This window comes from Cyrtonyx montezumae, unplaced genomic scaffold, assembly GCF_038088225.1.
Source record: "Cyrtonyx montezumae isolate F1298 unplaced genomic scaffold, pur_monq_1.0 scaffold_24, whole genome shotgun sequence".
Taxonomy (NCBI): Eukaryota; Metazoa; Chordata; class Aves; order Galliformes; family Odontophoridae; genus Cyrtonyx; species Cyrtonyx montezumae.
In genome coordinates, this window is record NW_027071981.1 from 5703227 (window position 1) to 5731078 (window position 27852).

The following is a 27852-nucleotide window of genomic DNA, read 5'->3' on the forward strand; positions in this document are numbered from 1 at the left end:
GAGCGTTAGCGCCGCTCGCGCCCCCGCCCTCTCCCGCTGCGCGCCGTTGCGGGTCAGCGCCAGCAGCCACTGCCGCAGTGAGGGAGCGGAGCGGGCAGCGGCGCCCAACGTACGCCTGCAATAGCCAGAGTGGGGCTCGGCGGATCCAGCTGCAGGGAACGACGCCTGACGCCCACCCGCCACCATGGTGAGGAGCTTCCCCGCTCCCGCCCCGACGAATATTCCAGGCCGGGCCGCGCGGGTGGGCGGCGGGGGGGGAGTGGAAGAACCATGGTGTGTGCGTGTATGTATGGGGGAGGGGTAGAGGAGGAGGAGGAGGAGAAGGAGGGCGGGGGGTGCTTTCAGACCCGTCTCCTCCCCCGAGTTCTCCACGTCTTTCGCGGGCCGGCGCCGCGATTCCCTCTCCCCCTCCCTCCCCCTTTATTTTTTTTCTACCCCCTCCCCTCTATTCCCCCCCCCCCCCCGGGGGTGGGCGCGTCCCCCTCTTCCCCCTCTTCCCCTCCGCCGCCCCCGTGCTCCCCGCAGCGCGGCGGGGGCTCGCACCGCCCCTCCCGTCCCCAGGTGTCGCCCCGCACTTCTCTCTGGCCATCTCCAGATGTTCCTCACTCTCGTTCTTCCCCCACCTCCACCACCCCCCTCAGTCCCCGGGAGCCGTGATGCCCGCGTCGGGGAACCTCTCCTCTCCCTTTAATCATGGCGATTTAAATTTCCTTTTTGCTGCCGGAGATACGGCCGTGTAGTATTGCGCGTCGACGCTAGGGGTTGTCTCCTGTATGCCAAGAAATCAACGCCCTGTTTTAACGAGCACGTCTTTCAGCCCCAATTCTCCGCTCCCCGGCTGCGGGGACGCCGTGTCAGCGTCGTGGCGTCGCAGCTTGGAGGACTGCGGGTGGCTTCAGCTTTTCCATCCTTCCCTACCCGGTTGCTGCCTGTCACCACCTCGCGGGGCCCGGCAGCACAGAAGGGGCTCCGTGTTGTTTTTCAGCAGGGGTTTTGTGGTCCCTGCCTTAAAAGCTGAGCTCCGTGCAGAAACTGACTAGGTGTGAATTTGAAGAAGCCTTTAGAAAGGGGTGTGTTGTCAGCTGTGGCCTAAAACAGTGTGGTAAGGAATATATCTACGCACCCTCCTTGGAGGGAAGGGACAAGCAGGCTTGTACTTTGAGAATGAGGATTAGTGAGGTTGGGAGTTTAAGAGAAAGATGGTGCTGTGAAGGTGCGAGGTCAACAGTTATTGCCTTGCAGGCACCAGCTGTGCTCGTGCCCCTTTTAGTTGGGGCTTCTGTGGGAATCTTGCTCTTTAAAGCTCACCCGATGCCAGCATGCATAGAAGGAAACATTATTTGGCAGTGATGCTCATGAGTGTAAGGAATTGGACTTTGATGTATGATAACTTCCTTTTTTTTTTTCATTCAGCTTCATGAAGCTGCCATAACATCTGCTGGTATAGTCATGTTGCTTATTGCTTTCAATGGTATTTCTTTTTAATCAGTTGCCATGTGTAAATGCCGATGCATGAAAAAGGTATTTCAGAGTAACCCTTCTCAGCAAAGGGGCATCTCTGCAAGAGTGAGCTGTAGTGACATGGAGAATATTGACTGTGGCTGCATCACTATTGCTTATGGCCACACCTGATCTTAGGTGCCTCATGAAAATTGTACCAAAACAAAGTTGTCAGTTCAGTGTGTTTTAATTCTTATTACCACGAGCATTGCTTGAGCTGCTATTCTTCTTAGTGCTGTTACCCTGTGGATATTCCCACTGGAAGAGTTTGCTTTAAATAGCGAAATAGGGCAGATCTTGTTTCAACCTTTATTTAATTTCAGTAGAGCAATCTTATTTTTGTAGTTTGGAGTAATGCTTCTTCTGTGTTGTTAACAGGACCAGGGGGCTGACAGTTAGAGTGAATATGATCCCAGGAGGTAGCTTAAGATATAACATCAACATCTAGTAAGTAAAAGAACGTAGCTCTGGATATTTTGGTGTAGCTAGTTTAGAGTCCTACCAAGCAGAGAGCATAGTATGATACTGCCTTTACATCTTATCTAGAAGCGTTGCTGTATTCTGACAGAGTTGACTTAGAAAATGCTGTTCTGAGAAATAACTCATTACAAAGAGGTAATGCCAGAGGTAGATGCTAATAAACCATCTTGGGTTTGGTTAAATCTGTTTTGTTGGGATCATCATCATCATATTCAAGCAGAGAGGGCCTCACAGTGGCCTCTGATTTGTATCCAGTTCTTGAGCCTTATTAGTTGTAGGACAGAAGAGACAGAGATACTCAGGAGTCACCCAAACCATGTTATATAATGCATCTTTCTAGCAAGCTGAGAAAGTCTTTGGGAAATTCAAGGAGCCAGTCTGAGTCTGGATGTTGCTATTGCTAGTATGTGCTTAGATGTGACTTGCTTTACTTGAGCATCCTTTCTAGATGAAGCCATGCATTCCCAGGCTGGTATAAAGCAGTGTTTCTAAATGACTGAAGCCAAGAACCACCAAAACATCTCTTTCAGAAGTAAAAACAAACACCAGAAGGCTGTCTTGGGTGCTTCTTTACTCTTTATCAGGGAGGATGCTAAATAAATCATTAGTTGAAGGGAAAAAAAAAAAAGCAATTATTCTGCTACCAAATCACAGTTTGACTGCTATCATTCCAAACTCTCATGGAGTCATTTCAGCTTTGCAGTCATTCTGCCTGGTGCCTAAGTCCAGGTGATAGATAGGGGCTGGGAAGTGTTCAGTACTCCCTCTTGTTACATTTGACAGCAGACTAGTGGTCTGCTGCCACACAGGAACTAACTAGTCCAGGATTCAGCGTGTGAAACGCATGTGTGAATCTTTAGCAGATCAAGGATTTGGGGCAGGCTTACTGAAGGCGTTCTACTTAGTATATGATTTTGTTTTAGAAGTAAATTTTCAAAACTATAGTTTTGAACCTACTTTGGCTATTTAAGTTTACTTAGATCTGTGATCTAAAGAAGGTGGAGATGTTGATGAATGAGGAAAGAGACCTTTAAAAATAATAGTTTTTAAAAAATGTTCTGTTGATGGAGTAAAGGTGGAATTTTGTCTTTATGCAGTGGAAGATGCATTTGGGAGGAGTGGAAACTGAATCATTGAAGGGAAAATGATGTGCAATGGGAGTGCCTCAGGATCTTTATTTAATCTTCTAAGGTATCTGAATTAGCACTAAAAGAGAAGCTTTGAGGGAGTGAGATTAACGACTTCTAAATTAGGACTTTTATTGGTATATTAAAGAAGAGGAGGCTGTCTTTTGGCCGCCTGTGCTGCTGGGAAAGGCGGCCTCTGTAATTCGGGCAAGGCAGATGCACACATGTTGGTGCTGAGCTGTTTCTTGGTCTGCTTCTGCTTCATCAAGTCATGCAGACATACCACGCTGCTGAGGTGCAGCCAGGTTACTCTTAAGAAAATTTTAATCCATTTTGATTGATGCAATAGACACTTTTAGGAAAAAGTGAAGACGGTGTGGCTCTCCTCTGCCCATCTGGTAGTGTCACAGGCAGAACAGCTTTTTATGTTGCAGGTATACTTAATAGTATTTATGTATGTAATTGTTATGCTTGCACAAGCTTTTTCAATGTGGCTTTGATTTCCCAGCCAGCAAAAGAATCCCTCTCCTTTTTACTGCCTGTGATTAGCAGACTTTGATTAAAGAAAAACGTATCCTTGCCTGAAATGTTTCAAGTCTGAATGATAGTTGAACATGAAACTGTTAAGACTTTGGTTTAGATTTAGGAAATGGTGGTCAGGAGTTGTGTTTGTGGAATAAGTTTTCTTTTTTTTTTGTAATTTGAGCTAATGTATGATTTTTTTGAAAGCCATTTGCTCTTGATTTCCTTACCCTTCCTCCCAGCCCTGTTGTTCGTACTCTGGGTTATATCTTTCATGAGGTAAGGAGAAAAGTTGCACTGTTCTATTACTTGTAGTTAGGAGCCAATTCACTTAGTGACACTTTTTCCTGTTTTTCTGTGTTCTCCTTCTTCTGACTTAGGTCTTTCTCTTCTTTGAAGCTTGTTGATTCCCATGTGTTCCCTTACAGAAAGGCTACAAAGGCACAGAGCCGTGTGTTGCCATGCTTCTTATACGTTTGTTCTTTCCTAGAATCACCATCAGGAATAGGGAAGGTGCTCCTGTGCGATGTCCCTGTCACAATCAAACTCCTCTGCTTCTGGAGGAGCGAATGCTGGAAGGATGGGGGAGTAAAGATTATCTGAATTACTTATAGGTGTTTGTTCTTTCCCAAAAATCAAGAGAGCTTATCTTGCTGTGCTGTCATGAAGCTGGAAAATACTGCCCTTGTTCTACAAATGAAAAATAGTGAGATTAGGAGTAACAACTTCTCCAAGGGTTTTTGTTAATGTAGAAGTTAACTCTGTGTGATCCACAAAATGCATTTATAAATCTGAAAAATAAATACTAAGTCTAAATCAGATGAACTGCTTGGAATTTTGTGGTCTTGGGGTTAATGGCTTAGCTTGCATGCAGACACCTGAAGCTGTACGGTGTCTGTTCAGGCTCTTGGTGGTATGCTGTACCTAAAAGCTTGGTAGTTGTGGGGTAAATAACTCCCAAGGATGGTACTTCACAACAAAATAGTATAGATGATAGTATATTTTGGGTAGTTCTATATAGATGGGATACAAATAATACAAAAGAGAAGATGGCTCACCTTCAGGATGTCAAGGCTCGCAGGGGACTCCGCGTCACGTTCTGTAGTCAGCCTGAAGATCACAAGCACAATTATATCATTGCCTAAGTAAGTTAAAGTTGGAATTAAAAATGTGTTGAGGCATTTGTTAGCTGAAGAACTTCAGCCAGAGCATGGGAGGTAGGGGTGTGATGCGATGAGGTGCGCTAAGAGATGGAAAGCCCAGCAATGAAGACCAGGGATATGTTTTTATGAAGAACCCAGCTACTGGAGGGGTAAAATTCAGCTGTGATTTGCACATGATCTTAATAAGTATGTCTTGTATGATCTTAATAAGTTGCCCAGCACCTCAGAATCATAGAGTTGCTAAGGTTGGAAAAGACCGCTAAGATCTTTTATTCTGTCAACCCATCCTCGCCATACCCACTAAGCCACATCCCTCAGTGCTATTCCTGCCCTTTTCTTGAATTCCTTCAGAGACAGTGACCCCACCACTCCCTGGTCAGCCTGTGCCACCGTCTCACTGCTCTTTCTGAGAAGAATTTTTTCCTCATATCCAGCCTGAACCTCCCCGGCGCAACTTGAGGCCATTCCCTCTTGTTCTCCCCTTATTGTAAGAAGCTTTTTTTCCTCTGTCCAATTGAAATCTCCCCTCTCTTTCTTGTTTGAAACCATTTCCCAAAGTTTAATTTAGTATTGAGCCACTGCTTAACAGGCTTGGTGTCTGAGCTCTGGTGTTGATACTGAATGTTAACACTGGAAGAGGACTTGAGTTCACGGAGTTCAACTGAGAAAAGTTCTCTTTTGGAAGGCCTAAATTAGCTAGAAGATTACATTCTCTTTACTGTTGAGAAAACAGAAAGTCATGTGAGAGGAAGCGCCAAACATTGACAGGAAGTAGAAGATGATGGGTTTTAATATGTATGTGTTGTATATAATAACAAAGTGCTGGAATGTTCTGTAATAGGATGCTAAGTAGATAAGGATTCCTAAAGAATTGGGAAAAGTTGATTTAAATGCAGGCTGAGTGATCTTTAGCAGTGGTTTGATTCTGGGTTATTTCTCAGTAGTGTCATTTAGCATCTGTGCTGTTGTTTTGTCAAGTCAGTTAACCCATGTGTTCCGGCATTTCTCAGAACAGCACTGAAGGCACTCATTTTAAAAGGGTGTTCTTTGATTTACAGACTGGTGTTCGAATATATGCGTATCATATGGCTCCAGGTGTGCAAGCAGTAAACTTTATAGAGCATAGCCTGTGAAGAGGAGAGGTGGGAAGCAGCAGCAGGACAGCTGTAGCCTGTGGTCTGTGGATAGATTGTGTGTGTGCAGTCATGTCAAAGTCATTGGTGGATGGGTGCAATTATTGGGGCTGTGCCTTGGGGTGGGATGACTGGGTTCTTGGTTGTGAGCCTCCAGAGTAACTGCAAGTCCCTGGGGCTCTGCAGGGGTGCAGCTACTGGGCTTATGATGGCTGTGAACCCTATCAATAGAAGTAATTCTTTTAATGCTGCTCTGTGCATGCTTTCAAGCTTGCTTTTATGTACATTTAAAACTTACTGTGAAGTTTTAAGCTCCTGGGACAGCTGATTTTAACCTTACTGATAATTAGAACAATTAATGAGCTTTGATTTCTGAAAAGGTGAAGGAAGTTTTTCTTCAGCCCATGCTATGAATCTTATAAAAAATACAAGCCAAAGTAAGTTGGATTTTGGATAGTTCTTCAAATATTTGATATATCTGTTATTGTTTGCAGACCACCCAAACTGGGTTTGAACTTTTAATTCCCCCTTTTGAGTATTCTCCTTCTATTACTTGTAGTAAAAGTGCTATATGTCTGTATTGATATGCCATGTAGCCAACTTGGAAGTGGATCTCACCATTGAGATGTGGAAAGTCAGCGTTTCCTCCGCTGCACGGGTTGCATGAAGAAAACTGTTCAAGGCTTTGAAATATTTCTTCATAGTGAGAAGACCAGTTGAAGGCAGTCTGGCATTTCTGTGTTCTACTGTTTGTCAGTTTGCATTCCTTTGATGTGAGAGTCTGCGGTGATCATTACTGGAAGAGTTTGGAAGCTTGCATGGCATCTTTTTCACTAGTAGCAGTGTCAGAAATTCTAACTGTTCCCTTAGAATGAAAAGATTGTAATGCCCCAAATACCCATTTAAATGTATTATAAAGTTGTTGATATTTTAATTATGATGGTTTTTGATCCCTGTGTTTTGGATTGCTGTGTTGGAAGGGCCTGTTTTCAAACCATGACTCATCTTTCTTCTTGACTGAATTAATTCTTCACGCATCCCTGAGTGTCATAAACCAAACCAGAGCTCGTTAAAATGTCTCAGTATCTGTCAGCTGTAAATTCTGATGAAGTTATTTTCTTTTTTTTTGGGGAAAAAAAAGAGATAAGATTAGTACCAACTATTAGACACAGATAAGAATACCAGAGTACAGTATCTATTTTTCAGATTCTGTATCTATGCAGCCACTTCCCTTCAGCACAGCCTGCCTCTTCCTCTGCTTTGCATGTCCTCTCCAGTTTGGCATCTTTGTCTCCTTGAGTTTCTGTTCCTGTCAGTCCATGACATCAAGTCCCATTTTTGAACGACTGTCTCAGTTTCTGGATGCATGTCCTTTATGTAGTTCTTAGTAACATTTTCCAGTCCTTCTAGTGATAGATGATGAGAGATACTCTATTATCTGCTTTTCTTTATGATCTTTCTTTGAAGTGCTGTTTCCACTTTGACTCCAGTTGCAGGCTGGCTGTAAGACTCTTATCTCCCTTCTCTTAAATTCAGACATCCCTTTTTTGCACTAAGTGGTATCAAACTCTTTATAAGCTGCTTAAATGAGGAGGAGGGGCTGGTGACAACAGCTATTTACGCAACTTGTTTCTGTGCTCTTACTACTTTTTACTTGAGTAAGTACTGTGCATTGACCTGTGTGACTTTCTTGAAACTTAGACCATGTGAATTGATGACACTCTCCAATTGACACTTAAACTTCTCCACTAAAGGACATTTGACTCTTTTAAACTGTTGCTGCTGACCGCATCAGCTTTCTTTTTCTTCTAGGCCATCTCAGATCCATTTAAAAATATCCGAGCAATGGTTCCTGTAGCCTTAGCCTTTGCTATTAGCACATTACTGATAATGGTTTACTGTTAAAATCTCAAATCTTAGGATAATTAGTTGTGAGAGATACTTGTCACATTGCTCTGAGTGTTTCTAACCTATTCCGTTGAAAAGGGAATTATAGTCAACTGAAATATGCAATAATAGTGTCAGTACTATCTGATTCTCTTACATTATGTAGTATATAATCTGTTATCTTGATTTCTTGTCATATGAAACGCATCTTTGCTATTTCTTTTTGCTTTCTAAGTACCTCTTGCAGCAGGGCAGTGAATGTTATGTCTAACCCATCTCCCATCAAAAAAGCAGCCCTGATAACTGGTTTCCTGATACCTGTTCTTTGCTTGGAGTTGTCAGTTAACTGTTTATGGCAAGGGAAATTTACCAGGTAGTTCTGGAGCAAATAGATTAACTTCTGTTTTTCTTTGCTGTCAGAGGATGATGTCCTCCATTTGATTTCCTCATCTGTTGTATTTGCCTCAGTCTAACACATACTTCAGATACCTGTCTTTAGTCCTAAGCAGACCTGTTGTCTTTTCTTGCAGAAGTTAAAGATTGATTTTTTTCTACTGGGCGTTGTCTGACTGCTGTAGGTTTTTTTCTGCTTTTGGAAAACCATCTGCAAAGAGAAGTGCTATTTGTCCTTTCTAATGCTTGTAGCTTTGAGTATTTGTTGCGTGAAGCTGATCTAATGATTATCAGTTTTCTTGCTGCTTGTTCTGTCTTTCAGTGCTGTATCTAATCTTGGTGCAAGCAAAGCAAGGAAGTTCAGAGGCTTCAGAAGACGGCTGTTGCTAGCTTTGCTCACTTGTTTTTGTTTTGTGACGTGCATTGAAGCCGTAGGGTTTTCTGATTCTACAGGTAATGCAAATGCTTACCTTTAACTTTTCAAAAATATTCCAGAAATCAGTTTAAATTTTCAAGCATTATCGTTCGTTATGGCCTTAGGTCAAATGAATATCTTACAATTAAGTCACTCTTCCCATCTCTGTGTAGGTCTGTCAGAGGTTAGTTCTCAGTTTGGTTGGACTGCTGTTTTATGACTTTGTATCAGAGTGGAACCTTTGACCACTGTCTGTTCTCTGAGTACTTCAGACAGAAACTTCTACCTCAGATTTGTTGCGAAGAAAGGAAGGAGCTAAGAGCCTTAACATGCTGCTGAGTATTTCACCAGTAAAACTGGTGGTTTGGATCATGGCAGTTTTGTGTTTCATCATTGGACAGGCTGTGAGATGTTAGGTAGTGGCTGAAGCATGATTTGTTTTTTTTATTACTGGTGAAAACTCAGGTCCTTTTAGATTTTTGGTGATGCTTGCATACATTGCCTTAGTGCTGAGTGAGGTTTGGTTTCCTTTGCTCTTCAGATTTGAAAAAATAATGTGTAGTTGCTCTTCTTTCCCACAGTCACACACTGCTTGCAGTTGCTTGTTTTCTGTGCTCATATATATAAACAAAGGGAGAACGTTCATTATTAATCAACCTTAAGCAAAAGAAGAATTTAAATGGCTCTTAATTGCTGATTTGCATCCCCTGATGTCTCTAAGATCAGTGCAATATGTTTTGGGGTTTTTGTTTCTTTTTTCAGCTCTCACCTCAAGTGCAAGTTGTTTTTGCTTTGGGAGGAATGTTTGACCCATTGGATGCCCTGCTGTCAGTTCTCTGAGATGTGTGATCCTTAGCTCCGGTGATAATGTAGCTCCTTAGCTGTTGGTTACAGTCTGCAGTCATGCTTTCTATGTTCTCTGCGTAGGAAAAGAATTAATCACCTTCCTTGAGATGCTCTATAAAACTCTTCAACTCCACTTCTGTTTATTCATCAAGGTTGGTATTGTTCTTAACGCCACCTGTATGACTTCTCCCTGATTTTGTACTGGGATTACTGGTTGGGCAGCACTGTCCTATTTTCACTAGCATGCAGCACCAAGTGTCTGCCCATGTTCGGGCAGTGCTTTGGGGTGGGTTGGTCAGGCAACTTTATTTCATTCGTCTCCCAAGTCTCTGAAGAAATCTGCTCCTCTCCAGCTAGGGACACTGAATGAACTTCACAGCAGAGCTTTGTGTGCTTGTTTCCTCTGTGATAACATTCCTGAGCAGGCAGGATTGTTAATGCTGTTCTGTCACTACAGGTTTGCTACTTTAACCATCTCCCTTAGAGCTACCAACAGGGTCTGTGTAAGGCTTATGCAATTCTAGTGGGGGCTGGGATGCTATCTCGATTCTGTCTTCTTTTGATCCCTGTCTTAAGACTTTACAGCAGATGCATCTGCAAGAGTGATTAATGTCAGTTTTCTGCATGTGCAGCAATCCAGAGTATTGCTTCAGGGTACAGACCCCCAACAGTTTTTCAGATGGTGCAAATCTGATCTATGTGGTTTGAAAACAGAAGTTGTTACTTGAGAAAAATCATTTTGAGGCCACATCTTTTTTGTCACTGGCAATTACCCATGTTTGCCAAGAGTTTTCAGGCCTTCTCATGGCTTAAAAGGTTGCAGAGAGCCAGTGACAACATACCTGACAGGTCCTTCGGTATTTTGGGCTTGCTCTACTGTTCCCAGTTACACTAGTAAACCTAGTTAAGAGCTCTTATGGGTGAAACCAGTACGTTAATGTAATGAAGCAATTAAATTACTGTCTTGTAAATGTTTTTGTCTTACCTTGAAGCTGCAGAGAACCAGCCCAGCTTCCGAACGTGTGCTCAGCTGTGTCAGAACTTCAGAACAGTGTTGACAGAACCTTTACCTACGAAAGGTTAAATTCCTTCAGCATCTTTCTGAGAAGCTGTCCCATCCTTGGCTTTTGGAGAGTTCATTATTCATTTATATTTTGAAAATCGGAGTGTTTGGGGAATTTTCAATACTCATTCAGGCTTCAGGACTGCCAACTCTGCAGTGAGTGCGTACGTTGATGGGGTTGTGTCCTCTCAGCAGCCTTGGCTGTGAGTTGCCAAAAGTGAAGTTGTCTCATGGCTTGCAGAAAATTGTACCTTACTCCTGAAGTTACCGTGTCTGTTCCTAATGCTGTTGTCTCTGAAGTTCTCTTTGCAGGTTGTGGTATTTATGTGGGGTTTTGCAGTGATACATCTTGCTATTTTGTATGGAACTTTTTGGTTTTTCATACATACAAGGTTTTGCTTTTTTCTTTCAAATAACAAGGATTATTTGTTTCCTTTCTAAACATGGTGCAATCTTGCCTCTTCCTTACCTTGCTTTAAAGACTGCTGTATGTTGGTTTCCAGTGCTGTTAAACATCTCTCTACCTGACATCTTAAAAACACTGTCAGGGAATTCATCAAATGGAACAGTAATCTTTAATATTCAAAACACATTACAGATACCACAATCAAGTTACAGGAGATTCAGAGCAACCCAGTTATCCTTTAGGCTTTTTTATCTATGTCCAACCTGCCTGAGGTGCCTTGTGGAGTAGGCAAGTATCCCATGGGTGGTATTATACCCTCGGACTTTTCACATGCAATCATGGGAAAGGGACTTTGCAGTAAAGCTGCTTTCTGTCTTTATGCTTTCTACTTTGCAAACTGTTCTGTGGTGTTTCCCTTGCGTCCTTAGGAATCACCCTATCTTAGGTGACAACTTTTTTCCTGCAGTTCCTTTAGTTTATCTCCAGATGAATAAATGCAGTGTGATGTGTGTGTGATACAGACTTGTGATTAAACCACATACCTCATTTTAACTTCAAGGTCATGAAACCTCTTTTTTCTGAAAGCCCTGCAGTTGTAACTGATTTCAGGTTGGAAAGGCTATGGCATCAGTGTATAGGAATATGAATCACAGCTGCTGCAATAACTGGCTAGATTTTACTGCAGTGGTCTCTGATCCTCCACACTTCAAAACATTAAAGCATGAAACAAGCGATTTTGTTCCGTTTGAGTACATGTATTTTTATTTCTGACTTTTCTTTCTTAGTAATTAAGTGAAAGGGCACACTGAAGATGCTGAATTTTTATAACTGTGCCCATTTCTTTTAGCTTTCCTGTCTGGTAGAGAATTTGGCAACAGTAGCTATCTCTAATTTCACTTCTTGCTTCATTGGCTTAGGGCTTCCCTATGGTATCCTAGAATAGCTACTTGACTGTGATGGCCTTAAGCCATTAATATCCCATTTTGGAGGAGACCCCTGGACAGCGTAGGGTTTAAATAAAGCATAGCCCAAGTGGCTGGCCTGCTGCCAGCCAGAAGACAAGTGGTCCCTTAAAATGCCTGACAGAGCTTGAGCAGCCCTGACTGCGTTACGTGGCGACCAAGGAGTGATGGGCATGCTTTCCCTGGGACACTTGCATTCTTCTTCCCCTCCAGTGCCTTGAAGGGAGGGGGCATGTGGTGGAGGTTCAGGGCAGAAGCTTCTCAGGAGCCATCACCTGTTCTGTTACCAACAAATATGACATCTTATTGAATGTGTCAGAGTGAACTCAAATGTTTTTTTACATACTTGCAAGGAACAGTAATGCCGGGATACTGTAACTACTTTAACCTGACCTGATCCTTTGATAATCCCCAGTGCAGCAATCCCCTTTGCCTCGCTCCATTATCTCTGATGTCTGCAGTTTAAATGTCATGTTAAAGAATTAGATACTTCTTTTTTCGAGTTCCTTCCTTTTGTTTTCATATGACCCTGATATGGTATTTCAGGTGACAAAACCACTTGATTTTTATCCATCTCTTTTAGATTGGAGTAGGGAAGAAGCTGTTTGATTCGAAAGCACTTGACTGGCTAAATGTTATCTGAGCCATTGGAAACATTTATCAGCATTATTCACAGCTGTAGAATGAGCATCTAGGGAATACCTCTGTTATTTGGATTAAAAGTGAAGGAGAACATACTGCCGTCACCTCAACAGATTTCCAGTTAAAAGCTTTGTAGCTTTTTGCATTGAGATGGAAGAACTACGTGATAGCAGTTCTCAGTTTCTGTTTTTCTTTATTGTGGGATATGTGTGGTTTAGTGTCCTCGACATGGGAAGCTTCAAGAACCTGTGCTGTATCCGAGTCGGAGAAGTTAAAATCCCTAGAGAGGTTCCGAAGGAAAATAACTCTTGTAGTAGGATTAATAGCCTCTCTGTAACTTCTCATTCTTCACAGGCTTTTCCTAAAGACCCACAGTCATAACTGGGGAAACAAATACGTCATAAAAGCAGTCCCTGTTAAACTCTTACCCGTGTGTTTTAATGCTTAGGATGCATCTGAAAATTTGATAGGTTTTAAATCCATTCCTGTCTCTGTGTTACATGTAGGAACACTTCATTTTATAACACCTCATGATATGTGCTGACCAAATACCATGATGTATGGTCCAAGGCACAGTTGATTCAGAGTTGATTTCTGTAGATGTTGCTTATGTTCAAAGGTCTGGGAGAAAAAAAATCTCCAGTTGCTGGAATTTGCACCTCATTTCTGCTTGAGTAAAGAATTAAGAAACAAATGGTTGTCACTCCTTCATAAAAATACTGATTGCTTTGCTAACACAATCTTGCAAGATTTATTTGGGGAATACTGCATTCTGTTTCTTTCCTGACTGATGCAATTCTGTTACATTCAAGATGTAATTGCAACTCCGGATATTGGATTTTTGTGAATAATTTCCTATTTTAGAAAACTTTATCCAGAGAAGAGCAAGAGAGCATAATTCTGAAATAGCTGCCGGGTGCCTCAGTCCTTTACTGCAATCTGTGCTACTTAACCTGGTACCACTGCTGCTGCTTTTATGGCTTCCTTCCCTGCCCCTTCCTCTTGCCCCCCGAGTTTTTCTGTAATTCCTTGGATACCTTTTGAGAATTCATGGCTTGTACTTCCCTGCTATTTCATTCCTGCTGTTGCTCGCATGGATAATGCTGAAGTATAATGTGGAGATCAGATTGGATATCCAAAATGCAGAAAATAAATGAGATGGCTCCCAAATTTGAAGTGCTACATGGGAATTCTGGACAGGCAAGATGATGGCCATGAATATATGAGTGGGACACAAGCAGAGCTGAAGCTCTAAAAGTACTGATTCATATGATGGCTCAGTAATCTGAGTTGGATTCAGCTTGGAAGTAATGCACCTTAAACTTGCATTGTATCCTCTTGGTTCACTTAGTTCCTTCTGTGGTCAGAGTCTTTGGAATGTGGTGGGCAACTTGGGCTCAACAGCACAACTGCTGAGTTGCTCTAACTTGTGTGTGCTTGTTGAGCCATTGGAGTTCTTGGCTTCACTTAATTCTTTGAATCAGCATCCAGCTCACACGAGTGTGGGTGTGAGAACATCAGGGTGGATTTATTCTTTCATTATTCATGGAGAAGTTTTGTGCTGGAGAGCATCTAATTCTGAGGAGCAAGAGTTGGGATGTTGCACTCTAGGTGTCTGGTGGGCATCAGTAGGAAGCAAGTCCTTTGTTCTTACACAAAGCAAGTACTGTGTAGCAGTGCAAAAAGTTAATTTCTGTATTTTGGCCATTAGTCTGCTGCCCTATTATCAGCTCTCAGTTTTCGTTTAGTCGTTGTTTGCTGGTAACTATGCTGTGATATCCTTAAATAGAATTTTTTTGACTCTTAGTGGCTGCAGTGAAAAGCTTAAAAGCGGCCTGATTGCTCTTTGAGTCGAACACGAGTGCTGTATCGCTGGCGATCTTAGCTATGGTGACATCTTCACAATTTGCTTGCGATCGTCAGTATGATGCTTTTTGAGTTTGTTGATCTTTGTGGCATTACAGGCTGCTCTCGGGCTGAGACACAACTTCTCTGGATTGAGTAATTGGTTTTAAAACCAACAACAAGGAAACAAGCCAACAGAAAAGCAAACAAAGAACACCCCCACAGACCTCATGAAACAGATTTAACCAAAAACACATTGGCGCTGTTTCTGAACAGGGTGGATGGAGATGTTCTTACTGCTTTTTTCCAGTTGTGCGTTATTCCTTTGTCTCTTGTTTCAAGCTGTATTTGTTGTGGTATCTACAGAAACTTGGGGCAGGTCTTTCATCTGTGCTCTGGTGAACTCCTTGTAGGTTTTAATTGCTCCAGTAAATCACATATGAGGAGTACAAATTACAGTTGGTGAGATTCTGATCATGAATTCAGATGCTTTGAGCATTAATGTGGCTCGAAGCCTCCTGGGCTGTGTCTGAAACACGTTTTAATAAATGTTTAAGCAACTCTGGATGTGTCTGTGTGGCATGTTCTATTTATGCACAAGTCTTTGCAGCCTTCATAATTAACACTGTCCTTAATTTAGCTTGCCAATTTCCCTGTTAATGAAGAATGCAGCACAAACCTATGTGATGGCCAAAACTAACAACTCATTAATGGTCTCATATCAGAGCAAAAAAAAAACCAAAAAAACACCAAAACTCTTCACCAAGCTGACAGACAGTTCCTCACGGTTAAACCTCTGGAAACAGCAGTACATAGAAAACAAGATCTGAGGAAGAGAAGGAAGAAGAATTCTCTGCAACAGGTAACTTCATTAATGGTTAATTTGAGAGTTGCAGTTATTATCTTGATGAATCTCCAATTCTGACCCCCAGCTGACATAGTTTGGTGAACTGTTTCACTTGCATGTGGGTTTGTTCCTTTAGTAACTTAGAAGGTGCTGGAGCAAATGCAGTTGTGCACCATACGTCGTGTTGACACACCTCATAATATGCCCGTGCATCCAACACGAATGCAGAAACACTAGTGATGTTGGCTTTGTGGAAGAGGCTCTGGTGTGTAGGAGTAACAGCCTACTGCAGTATCGAGGCAGTGTGTGCTTCTTAAGGCCATTTACAACAAGGGTGAGGTATTTTAGTTGTACTTTGCTGCCTAAATAGCAGCAAATGCCAGATAAATCCTCCTGTATGTACTAAACTCATTTGAAGAGCCTGCTCTTGGCGCTGTATTAATGCATTGTCTGGTTTTGGAAATAAATAAAAAGCTTTGAAAGAACCAAACTTTCATCTGCTCTAGGTGAGTCACTCATGTATAATCTCTTGAGGCTGATAAATAACATACATGAGCAAAATACAATTTCTAGATCTCTTACTGTATGTAGAACAGTTTTGCAATTTGATGTCTTACTGTGTACAAGCTTTTTCATATAAATAACTGCAGCTGTGAAGTTTGGACTGTTTAATTCATGTGCAGTTCTCTTTTTGTTTTTCTCCTGTCCAGGGTTCTGTCAGTAAGAGGAGACTTGTCGAGACAGTTGTCCTTAACCAGCCTGCCTTGGAGGAGCACGTACAGCACTTGTCTCAAGCAGTCTGAGTGAACTGTGTTTAAGTAACTGTTGAAGAAAGAAACAAAAACACTTTTTTATGGGTAATCTATAGAAGAAAGAAAGGCTAAAGGCCATTAATAGGTTATCCTTATCAGCAAAAGGGGCACAGCTGCTGACAGGAGGAAGATCTGTGGAGAATATAACAAATGACACTTTGTTCAAGGAGCAAGCTACTTGTCTATACACACTTCTGAAATCACTTCTGTGGCATGTTTTGATTTATCTCGAGCGAAGTGGTGTTTCTTCAGCATCCCAAGTTCAGTTAGCCTTCTGTTACCAGACTCTGGACTGTTCCTTGATTGGTAACTATTTCAGTCTGAAAGTCAAGATTCTACTGCTGATTAACCATGGAGTAACTTGTAGGGATGTCAGGAGCATTGAAGAAGGATAAGGCTGTTCAAAATACCACTCGTGTTCCAGCTGCTTGTTTTTCACACATAACTCAAGAGAAAAGAGTTGAACTCCAGCAGTATGGTAGTAACACCCAGATCCAGCTGAGGAGCACTGATGTTACACAAACTGCATTTCAAGAAGCCATATGTCACTCAATTCTGAATGTGCTGTTCTGGTGCGTGTGACATGCTACTCACTTACGTGAGGTATGCCAAATGTGTATTTGGCAGGAAATGCTCTTATAATGATTTTTTCTTTAAGTTGGCAGTCTCAAAGCTTTGTTTACTTACACATATGTAAGTCATCTCTGCATCAGAGATGAAATAGCTGCTGTTTGGAGGTTTTGTAGTAAGTTTTGTCTTTATAACCAAGTACTGTCATTTTAAAACTTGGTAAAAGAAACTCAGCATGCTATTCCTTTGAATAAGGTTTTCAATTAGAAATCTGTGGTGATAACTGTCAAAGTTTAATAGATGCAATCACAGTGATACTTTCCAACAGTGTTTCCAGTACTACCTGATGTTGAAGCTTTTTGCATCAAAACTACAGGTGACAACACAAACCCATTCTTACCTTAGAAGGCTGATTTGATACTTCTTGAAAAATGCCAGCTCCTGAGACAAAGTCATTGTAGTTCCATGTGTGAGGAGATCTTTGAGATGTAGGAACACCTTTGTGCTTACCCAGGTCGTAGGTGTGCCAACAGGAATCTAAACCTTGGAGTGAGAAGGGCACGAGTAGCTTTTGCCTTTATTCTTGCTGATTGAAAAGAAAACTAAAAGATGAAGAAAATGGTTGAGAAGCTTACGCCTGAGAAAGTGAACACCCAGCCCATCCAAAACAGGTAACTGCTTGTTTAAATGCCCCATGGAAATAGAACTTAAATGCTGAATGTCATGTAGCTCTTGCACTGTCACGTAATATATTTTTCTTCTTTTTTTTTGTAGGGGTCTGCATTCCAGTCCTGGTTAGGTAAGTATTCTTATCATTTTCTGTTAGCTTTAACATTTCACTGAAAAAGTAAACTGAAGTTTTGTTCACTTTTTCTTCTACCCTCCAAATATTTTTGAGGACAGCATCACGTAGATTGCTTGGTTACGGCTGAGCATCTGCATCAAGATGCTTAGTAAGAATGCTCATAAACACTGCACTTATTTAATAACTGAAGAAAACTATTCCTGTTTCCTTCTCAATTTTAGAAGCATTTTATGCTGCTTTAGCTAGATTGATTTTGGTGGTCTGTGTTAGAAATCAGCTTTGTCCCAGCATCTCACCAAGCATATAAGTGCTGAGAATGGTCTTCTAATACAGTTTTGATTGTATTTTTGTATGTGTATGTGCATAAGTGCACTGGTTTTAATTCAGCTTTCTCCTTTAATTTGCAGCCTTCCAGTCTGGTGTTTTTCTTGCCTCTTCATGGCCTCGTGTCTTAAGAGCAGCCTAGCTGGATCCCCTGGTTCCTGTTTCTTCCTGTTTCAAAATTCTGCTCTCCCCATGTTTTAAATCCCATACCTTATACTGCATACAAACACTAGGCTTCTGCTGCTTGTTTTAGTCTTCACTGGTTTTCCTGAGACTTTGGGTGGATTCCATCCAGGATTTTCCACCTGATGCTGTTCTCAATTCCCAGCTGCACTGAAAAAGGTTTCTCTTGTTGAATGTCAGTCATGGTTTTCAGGCTTCAGGGAGGACAGTCTGTTTCTTTTCTGCTACTTTCCTCTCTGTAAGAAGAGGCTGGGGAAGAAGTTACAGTACTTTCTTGTTGCTCTTCTCACAAAGCAAGTGCAGTAACTTTTTTTTAAAGAGAAACTTGTGGGTTGTGGGGGAGGGATAGGAATAGTGAATGTATGCATCTTCTGGAGGTAAAGAAGAAAGCAAACACACACACACACACACCAGTGCTTCTCAGACATGTTTAAATTCATGAGATGTTTGTTCTGCCCCTTTCTGTCCTTAATAGGAAATGCAGTTGCATGCTTCCAGGCTAAATGTCCTTTTTTCTTCTGTCAAGTAATGTGTTTGTGTGCAATTTGCATAACTCTGAGGACTCTCTGTGGCGGTGCTCAACAGTGGGATCGCTTATGAGTAGAACATGCTGCCGACTCAACTAAGTTTTTTCTTCTATAAAACACTCAAAAATACCTTTTGAACAGGTTTGGTTGTGAACGTCTTCAGTCGTGTGCTCACCTCTTTGCTAATTGAATCTAAATAAACATTAAGTATGTGTGTATTGCACTCTGGCTCAAAGTAGGGCATTTGAGGGAAAATACCAACTTTCATTTCTGGTGTCTTTGGAGTTCACATCTCAGTAGCTGCAGATCTCTTAAGTTCTGTGTGTCCCTGTATGATTTGTGTAAGCTCAGAGCGGCTGCGCCCCATAGTTGTCATTTCCCTTGCTGTGATTATTGAAATGCAACATGCATTTAAAATCTTAAGTCTTAACTTCTCATTGAGCTACGATGCAGAAGCTTATTAAGATATGGCTTTGAATTACGATGTCTGAATTTTGGGACATATAAACCACTCTTTCCTGTCATTCTTCATGTGTGAATCCTTTGGGGAAGGGGAGAACGTGCTGGGATTTTCTTTTGCTAGTAAAGCAAGGTTTGTTATGGCCAATCAGAAGGATGTCTGTTCTTGATTTTGAAATAAAATGGTAAAGCAGTTTGTGCGTGCGTGTGAAACCTTGGAACTGAAATCCTATCTTAGCTTAAAAAGTAGAATTTGTGTAATTTATAAACAACTGGTGACTTTTGTTTTGATTTCTGCAATATTGGGTTGATGTCATTAATCCATATCACGTGGGTGCCTGATATTTCCATGGGAATTCTCATCAGAGACTCAATGGTTTGGTGTTACTTTGTGTGCTTTGCTAACAGAACTGTCCAAATAAAATACCGTAGTAGGTTGCTGGGCTTAAAAAATATTTGTAAATTTAAGTTACTGGATAAACTGTATTACTCAAGATCTTTACAGTGCTGAAGCTTAAAGTAATTCCTGAGTTAACATGGGAGTGATTGTTCTTTTTTTGTGTTACAGGGAAATGAGGCAAGCTACCCTTTGGAAATGTGCTCGCACTGTAAGTTTTTTAATGACTGTTCTATTGATAGAGGTTAATCTTATTTGGAGATGTCATACAACTTTCCACATGTGAATTTACTGAATTTTCCACTTGAGAAATTACTCAATATATATAATAACAAAAAAAAAAAAAAGTGGAAGATTATCTTTGAAAAATGTAGGCTTTTGCTGCTGGACTAATTTTTATTCTTCAGTTTTTCCTAAAACTATGGGAAGTCTGCTTCATGTTTCAGTATCTGTGCAGTGAAGTGTTGTAAGTTAGTACAAGCAGTCAGGCTTTTCCCTCAGTCCTAATGCCAGTTCCTCAGGGATATGGAACAGCCTGTGGTGCAGGATGTGCTATCTCTGGAGCTAAGTATATTGCCCAAGCTGTCTTGGCACCCTGGGAGAAAAGAAAAGTCAAGGCAGAAAGAGCATTTTTTCCCCCCATCTCCTTCCTGTGTATAATTGCAGCAGGCACGTAGGTGAGAATCCACTAAGTTGGTGTTACTTGCTTTTGGCCGTGTGAGCATGACATTAATCATTCTGTCTTATGTGTTTAAGCTATACTATGAAAATGTTGACCTCTTTCTTGCTTAAAACCAGCCCAAGAAAGCATCATCTTATGAAGTGTCCTTGTGGTATTACACTGAATATGCTTATTTGTAACTGTTTTTTTCCCTTGGACATGTTCTTCAGCACTAAGTAATGCGTAGAGCTGTACATGGACTGCTAAATAAAGTTACATCCTTTGGTTCCTAAGTTCTTGCTTTCGAACAGGGTAATAAATTCTTCAAAATAGGAATTACCTTGACTGCTTTCACAGCACTGATCGTACTGATCTGCAGTGCTCATCAGCAGTCCAGCAGTAACACAGAAGAAAATGCAGAGGGATCTTTTTCTAAAGGCTTTTCAGAGGCCTAGTAATTAGCAAGTCCTCAATGCCACATTAAGTAGTCATCAGCCAGCAAAGATCTAGGTGTGTGAAACCTCTTACACACCTCACTGAAGCATTATGGCTGCCTTACACTCTCAGTATGTTCTGTTAAAGTCAGCTATGTGGGTAGATTATTGTAGTCAGTGAGGACATCAGCAGTCTTCTTCTAAATCATACATGTATGCTGTAACTCTGCTGCTCCCCTGGTCAGAGTTGGTCTCTGAAGATCGTTTCATTCACTAGCTATATCTGCCTGAGCTGTAAGCAGCAGACTGGTATTCTAAACTTCTGATTCTAGGACAAGCTGTTCTTGTTTGCAGCAACTAGGAACCTGAGCTTTTGTTACTGAGCTTGTTCGCCCCTTTTTATTGCAGAGAAGAAAAACCATAGGGAAGACATAGTTATCATAGATGCCCCTTTCCTTGATTGTGACTGGTCACTGGGACAATTGCACTGCATGCCTACATCATGGGGAAGATCTCAGGGTTTTTTAAAGGTCATTTGATAAGGATTTTGAATTGTTAGACTTGACTGTTAGGCAACTGGTAGTTGGCAGTAACAAATGTATGCTGTCTGCACTAGTGGTGTTTGGTGATAGCCCCCTCCAACCCTTCACTAACTGCTACCTCCCTGGCTGATTTTATAGGAATATTTTTGTTTTAAAATTGGATATTATAGAAGGCAAATCAGTATATTCAGTATGGGAAGCACACCGTTAACTAGTCACCAGTATTTCTTTAGCTCTACCTTTCATTTTAGAATGTAATACATTTTTTTTTTCAGTTGTGAATATTGCTGAATTCCTGAAAATAGATATTTTTTCCTCAGCTGTGTTGTTTGAGCACATGGAAAAAAAAAAAAAAAGTCGATGTTAGCCAAATTGTGGGAAAAGGGAATAAAAATTAGCCATAGCAAAAAGCTGTAAAGAAGACCATGTTTTATACCTATATTTTGGTTCTAGGTTAAGGAGAATAGTATCTTGTCCAAGTTAGGAAATTGTAATTGACACATCTGAAGTCATGCAGAGGATTAGACCAGCTGTGTGTAAGCATATACAAGACAAGTGGCTGAATGTGTCCTCAAGGGCGTCATCTTTTTGAAATGTGATCCCCAAGACTGACATGGCAGTCTTGGTTGCTCCTCTGAAACTTTATATTCATGCAGCAGAGCGGGCTGTGGGTAGACCTGCAGCACAAGCTCTCACCTCGATTTTATTTTCAGACCTCTGCAGTCCATTCTTGCAGAAAACTGGTGTTCCATCTGGAATCATAAAACTTCAGAGCCTGTTTTCTTTACCAAGAGTTATTTTTTCTAACGCCTCAATATCCTTGGTTATACTGTTGTGTTTTTTAAGTGTAGGCTAGGCTTTCAGTGACCACATTCAGAGGTCGGGTTTTGGTTAGCTCCAGCTTGGGGCCAGTATTTCAGTTGGTCTGAAAACCTGATCTTTTAAACACATCTTTGGAGACCTAGATGAACAGACTTCAGAAGCACTCTTTGCTGAGAAGTGCAGTTTTGCTGAGGTTAGTGCACGGAGCAGGTGCCTCTGTATTGTGTACTTAGCAACGATGGATGGATGGCATGTCTGAATATGAAAGCAATTAGAGATCTGTATTCTTAATGTATTCTTTCACTTGCAGCTTTGCTAGCAAACCAACCATGCAGCAGGTGCACCTTTACTTTAGTTTTGTTTTCAAAGCAGACTACATTGCATTGAGATGTGCTGTTAGTGAAGCTTTAGGAGTTGCCCACTGAATGCTCTTCACCTGAGCATCAGCAATGTCAGCAACAGCTTGAAACACTGTAAAAAACAAACGTGCACACACATGAATCATCCTTCCTGCTGCTCTGTGTTGCATTCAGTGAGTGACCAGCTCACCGAACAGCTGCTATGCTGACATGGAGCTGCACAGTAACTGTGTGCTGTTCTGGGAAAGTGTGTAGTTATTGTTGCACTTGGATGTATTCATGGCATTCCTGGATGTCTGCAAATGGGGTCAGGATAAGAAGTGGCTCTTGTTGGCTCTAGAATGTTAATGCTCAGATAGAATGAGTCGTTTGAAAATACTGTTAATTAGTTAACAGGGTGAAAGGAATTTAAAAGGGATTACGAAATACACTAAATAATGTTATGCTTTAAAGCAGAATTATTGGATGTTTTTAGAGAACTGCCAGCAAAGCCTTTTCAAGAAAATCACTTAGCAGGTGTTACTGGTGCCAGTTTGTCCTTCTGTAAGGTGTAAGTGATAAGCTGATGGGATGCTTGTCTGCTTGAAAGCATAGGAAGCACAGAGCCTTATGTCAGTTGGGGAGCAGAGCACAAAAAAGGCAGACTTGAGTATGAGGGCTAGAGGAACGCTCGCTGCAGCCAGAGCTCAAGGGAGCTCAGACCACTGAGATGAGTCACAGGCAAGCTCTGCCTGTGGTGATGTAAACAAAGCTTGTTTCTCCTTATTTTGCTCAGTGATGTTATCAGCCTGTTAACACTATTCTGGGCATGGACCTCCTTGGATTGCCGGGTGTTTTCTTCTGTATCCTGACCTCCTGAGCTCAACAGTTGTAAAGCACTGCCTACTACTGCCACCGTCAGTCCTTCTGCCTCAAATACCTTCACCTGTGCCTTGCAGCTTCACAATGTCTGTGTGAGCATTGGGTTGCCTGTAAGGAGGTCTTAGAGAAGGAAAGCAGCATTTGCTTATTTACTGATTGATTTTTATTTTTTTTTTGTTCTCTGATAACTCACGTCAGTACTCGCTCATTACTATTTGAAGCTTTAGGAAGTCAGCTTTCTGTTAGATACTGAAGGAAAAGCAGCCTGGTAAGAAGAGAACATAACATGTAGCTGACGACTGTTGCATGTGTATATTTGTAGAGTGTATGGTTAACAGAATGAATAACACCAAATAGTACTGTAGCTGAGATATTTTACAGATGGTATAGTTAGAAAGATTACTGTGATAGAAAGGAGACAATTGAAATAAAGGAAAATGCTCACCCGTGTCTCAGGCTTGCAGTAGGAAACTCCAAAGGAGGGATCTCCAACAAGAAACATCATAGAGCTTACATCAGGGCTTTTCTGCCTGAATCCTAGATGCACTTACAAAGTTCTGCCTTGAGAACAAGGTGATTTGTGAGGGATTAATGGATAGTTCCTTGAAAGATGTTTGATTTCTGAAGAGGAAAAAATGATGTTGCTGATCTGTTATCCGTGCTTTTAAGAAAGCACAGAGGCAGATGGTGTCACCTCATCTTCAAAAGGATATTTCAAACTTAATAGTTTGTCATCTTCTCACATTTCTCAGTTGATATTCTCCTGATTCTACTCCTTGAAAAAGACATGGCCTGCTTTCCCCCACCCCCCTTTTTTTGGAGGCTTCTCTTGCTCTTATAGATGTATAATTCAGGTAAGCTGAGTCTTGACAGATGATCTTGTCAGGTCAGTAGAGAACTTGAATTGGAAGTCTGTTAAGGCTTGTTTGGTATGTTCAAGCTTTACTTCCGCTAATGAACCTACTGACATAACTAACTTCTTTGTCAGCCCATTGTGAATGCAATGCTAGTTCCTAGGAAAAGGTGGGTTCTCTTTAATTTCTCCGTAGCTGGCACTCCTAAGAGCTGCCTGGCTCAGAATGAGCTGAGTGCCCGCAATCCTTCAACGTGCTGTGTCAGCACGTGGCATTGAGCAAGCTGCAGGGCTGTGACTGTGTTATGGCTGCTGCAGGGAGGAAAAATGGTAAGCTTTGGTTCGAGGGAGAGGCTATATTTGTCTTTAGAAACTGATGTTATCTTCGTTACCTTCCATGGAAGTGTTCAGTAGTTGCAGTGCTGCAGGAGGGATGCTGGTCTGAGAGCAGGGGAAGCAAGGCTGAACTGTCAGAGGGGTTACTGTGAAGCCTTACTGAGGAAGATGTTTTTTTTTTCCTTTCAGTTGATGCTGATGAGATTAAACGGCTAGGAAAGAGATTTAAGAAGCTCGATTTGGACAACTCTGGTTCCCTGAGTGTGGAAGAGTTCATGTCTTTACCTGAATTGCAACAGAACCCGTTAGTACAGCGAGTAATAGATATATTTGACACGGATGGCAATGGAGAAGTGGACTTCAAAGGTAAGATACAGTGCTTTGTGAGGAGTGGTGGTGTTTCACCAGAACCCCTAGAGCCATGGAGTTAGACTTACACTCAATTGAAAAAGGATGAGTGAAAACAACTTGTTAATTAGAACAATAAAATAATTTCAACAGGAATTAGTAGCTTGAGTGTCAGCAGAGCTGTGGCAGTCAGTGAGGCTCTCTAGCACGTCAGGACAGCACTTGCTTCAAATGCTGGAAAGAGCAATGTCTTCAGCACCAGTGCTTTCCAGGTAGTGTGCTTTATGAGTACCCATTCAGTACCTCTTGAGTGCACTCCTTTGGAGTTGTGATGCTAGCTGAAGTGGCAGTGTCTAACATCTGTTTGAGATAGTACAGGTCTCTTAAAGCTCATCACTAGAAAGAATGCTAAGAAATCTCATTTTTACTGACAGAGCTGACTTCTAAAATGTTAATGACTATGGAAAAAGCTGCTAAAGCCAAAGAGTTGGACTTTACAAACCCACTCATTCTTCTGCAGGGAGAATGGTAGTCAGTTAACACTGACTTCTTGTGGCTTTTCCCTTCGTATCAGTTTCCGAGTGTTGTGTGTCACAGTTCAAAATCCCCTTGTGAAAAACAGGCAGTGAGGAAGGATGATGCTGTGCTGTGCTGTGCGTGGCACTGAGCTGTGATTAATGGAAATATCAAGAGCTGTTTCTCTTGAGTGGGAGCAGGAAGTTGTCAAAATCAGTTGTGCACAGTGAAGTTTTCTGTGGTTGATTTAAAAACACAGTTTTTTTAATAAATGATTCTCTGTACTGTGTTTTAGAATTTATAGAAGGAGTCTCCCAGTTCAGTGTCAAAGGAGATAAGGAACAGAAGTTGAGGTGTAAGTATTCTGACTTCTTTTTTTCCTAAACAAAGCTGCTCCAGTATATACTCTTTGTTTGGTAACATTGAGAAAACAGTAAGGCCCTGTGGTGGTTGGGGAGTCCTTCCTTGATCACTTCATCTGTGTGAAACCTTTGGCAGCTTTCGTGCAGGGAGGGCTCAGGAGGGTGAGTATCTGCAGTTGCTTCCGTTTAAAAAGAGGAGTCACAGAAACATTTAAGGGTACTTACAAACCTGTTAGCAGTGAGTGCGTATTGCTCTGTTCTGACCTTGTTGGTTGCTGAAAGGTTTTTTCCATGCCTGTTTGACTTCCACAGTTGCTTTTCGCATTTATGACATGGACAAAGATGGCTACATCTCCAACGGCGAGCTCTTCCAGGTGCTGAAGATGATGGTGGGGAACAATCTCAAAGACACTCAGTTACAGCAAATTGTAGATAAAACCATAATTAATGCAGATAAGGATGGCGATGGAAGAATATCCTTCGAAGAATTCTGTGCTGTAAGTAACTGCTCAGGAAAGTTGTGCTAGTTTAAGATGTTCTGAACACAAGACCAGGCCTAAATACCTTTCCAGATCTCTCTTTGAAGCACTTCTCTCAGAGGTGGTACCTGGAGTGTTCTGCAGGGGTTAAGTTGAGGTTAATCGCCCTGCCTCTAAAGTAGGTGTCTGCTCCAAATCACTCCTTAGAAAGGTTTATCCTTCTGGGAGGAGAGAGCTTGGGGAGATTATCACCCTCTGCAGAACACAGGGATTGTACAAAGGGCAGGGTGGGATTCGTGTCACTTGGGGGGAGAGTAATCCCTGAATGCTGCTCTAGTGGAAGCACAAGCAGTTGAAAGGCTTGTGTCCTAGGACTGGGGAATGTTGCTTTGCTGTGCCTCCCCTGACAAAGATGCACTGCTTCATATGGTGTTTTAGAAGACAGCATTTCAGTCAGCATGTGGAAACACACTGCAGTTGTTGCACAAGCTGAGGGGAGGGAAACCAAAATGGTGTAACCTACTCATTTCTGCCAGGCCCTGATGGTCTGATGTGCTCATATAATTATGTTGGGTAACTCCTAACTCATCTGCTGGGAGATTAAGTTAGATCGGAGGGGCTGCAGTAGTATCATGACTGTAACTGGCACAAATGTGGCTTCTGAATGTGGCATGTACCTCTGTCTTGCTGTTTCCCTTCTAGCTTACTTACAAGCACTTATTTTCCTCCCAGGTTGTAGGAGGCCTAGATATCCACAAAAAGATGGTGGTAGATGTGTGACTCTGTAGGGCACCACCCAACACTTTTGCTTTCTTCTCCATCTCTGAAGATCTGCTCAAGACGTCCAGCAATGCTCTCTGTGTATTTAAATGGAAGTATTTTTCTCTGTGAAGCCACATTTTCCAACATGAGCCTCATGAAGCCAACTAAGTGTTATTGAATTTTATTCTCTCAATAACTCAGTGTAGCACTTTAAAGTCTGAAGGACAGCAAAGATGGAAAGAGCATATCAGTGTGGTGGAGAAAGGGAAGGGGTTGGCTTTTTAATTTATTTTTCTTCATCTTTTATAACAAGGAAATATCTATCTATATATATATGTGTGTGTGTATTTATATATAGATATATATGTAGCTTTCTATATGTAGTAGCTAGGTGGGCTTTAATTTAATATACTTGATTCAGAAATGAAACTAGAGTACAAAGTGCCAAGCAGAATATTAATAGTTCAATATATGGATACACATCCTTACTTTTATTTCACACAGTTTTATATATATATAGTAGAAGAATGTAAAATTTTAACTGGGTGTTAGGTCAGCTCTTCTTTTCCTGTGACTGTTCAGATGTTTCTATATATTGACTGGCTGACAAAGCATTGCTTCTTATTAATTTACCTTAATGACATGTTTTGTAACACAGGAGACTACGTTTATTTATACCTGTTAATATATTACCAGGGACTGTGTCTCTTTGCGAAATAACATAGTACAGTTCTACTTAATAGGAGAATATAGTTTAATGCTACTGCCAAGAACTAGCCCTCGTGTGCATAGTGACTGCAGGATGCTTCCATAGCCACTAGCTCTTGTCACCTAGCGACTAAGGGTGGCTACAGCTGTCCCAAAGTTAATGCTCATCTGCTGTTTTGGATTCACTTTAGATACAGCTGCTCGAGGTGTTGGACACATTCATGACTTCCTCTTGTGCTTACCTTCATGAAATTAGATCTGTGTAACTGCAGGATCCCCATTACTAATTTTCTACAGCACTTTGTAATCTAAGTGTTCTTGCCACTTAAATCCTGTTGTTCAGACTGTGATAGTTTCTCCTCTGCATTTAAAGAATATTACAGGTAGCATAAATAACTGGTAATATTATATATATATGTATGTGTATAGGATTCATACAGGGGGAAAATCTTGTTAACCTACGATAGAAAGGAGGAAAATTTCACACGATCTAAATTGATA

General features: G+C 41.5%; 1 protein-coding gene across 1 annotated transcript; it reads left to right on the plus strand.

Annotated features, from left to right (window-relative positions):
• Positions 1–99: 99 nt before the first annotated feature.
• On the plus strand, positions 100–27434 carry PPP3R1 (protein phosphatase 3 regulatory subunit B, alpha). The gene is made up of 6 exons (XM_065739553.1): positions 100–187; positions 19480–19519; positions 24366–24542; positions 25336–25395; positions 25715–25899; positions 26614–27434. Exons 1-6 carry the CDS (start codon positions 185–187, stop codon positions 26659–26661), a joined length of 513 nt encoding a protein of 170 aa, XP_065595625.1. The 5' UTR covers positions 100–184; the 3' UTR covers positions 26662–27434.
• Positions 27435–27852: the final 418 nt, after the last annotated feature.

Coding starts and splice junctions, on each gene's coding strand:
- PPP3R1 (XM_065739553.1), top strand. Junction 19,520..24,365: donor TTTGGAAATGTGCTCGCACT/GTAAGTTTTTTA, acceptor TTTTCCTTTCAG/TTGATGCTGATGAGATTAAA. Junction 24,543..25,335: donor TGGAGAAGTGGACTTCAAAG/GTAAGATACAGT, acceptor ACTGTGTTTTAG/AATTTATAGAAGGAGTCTCC.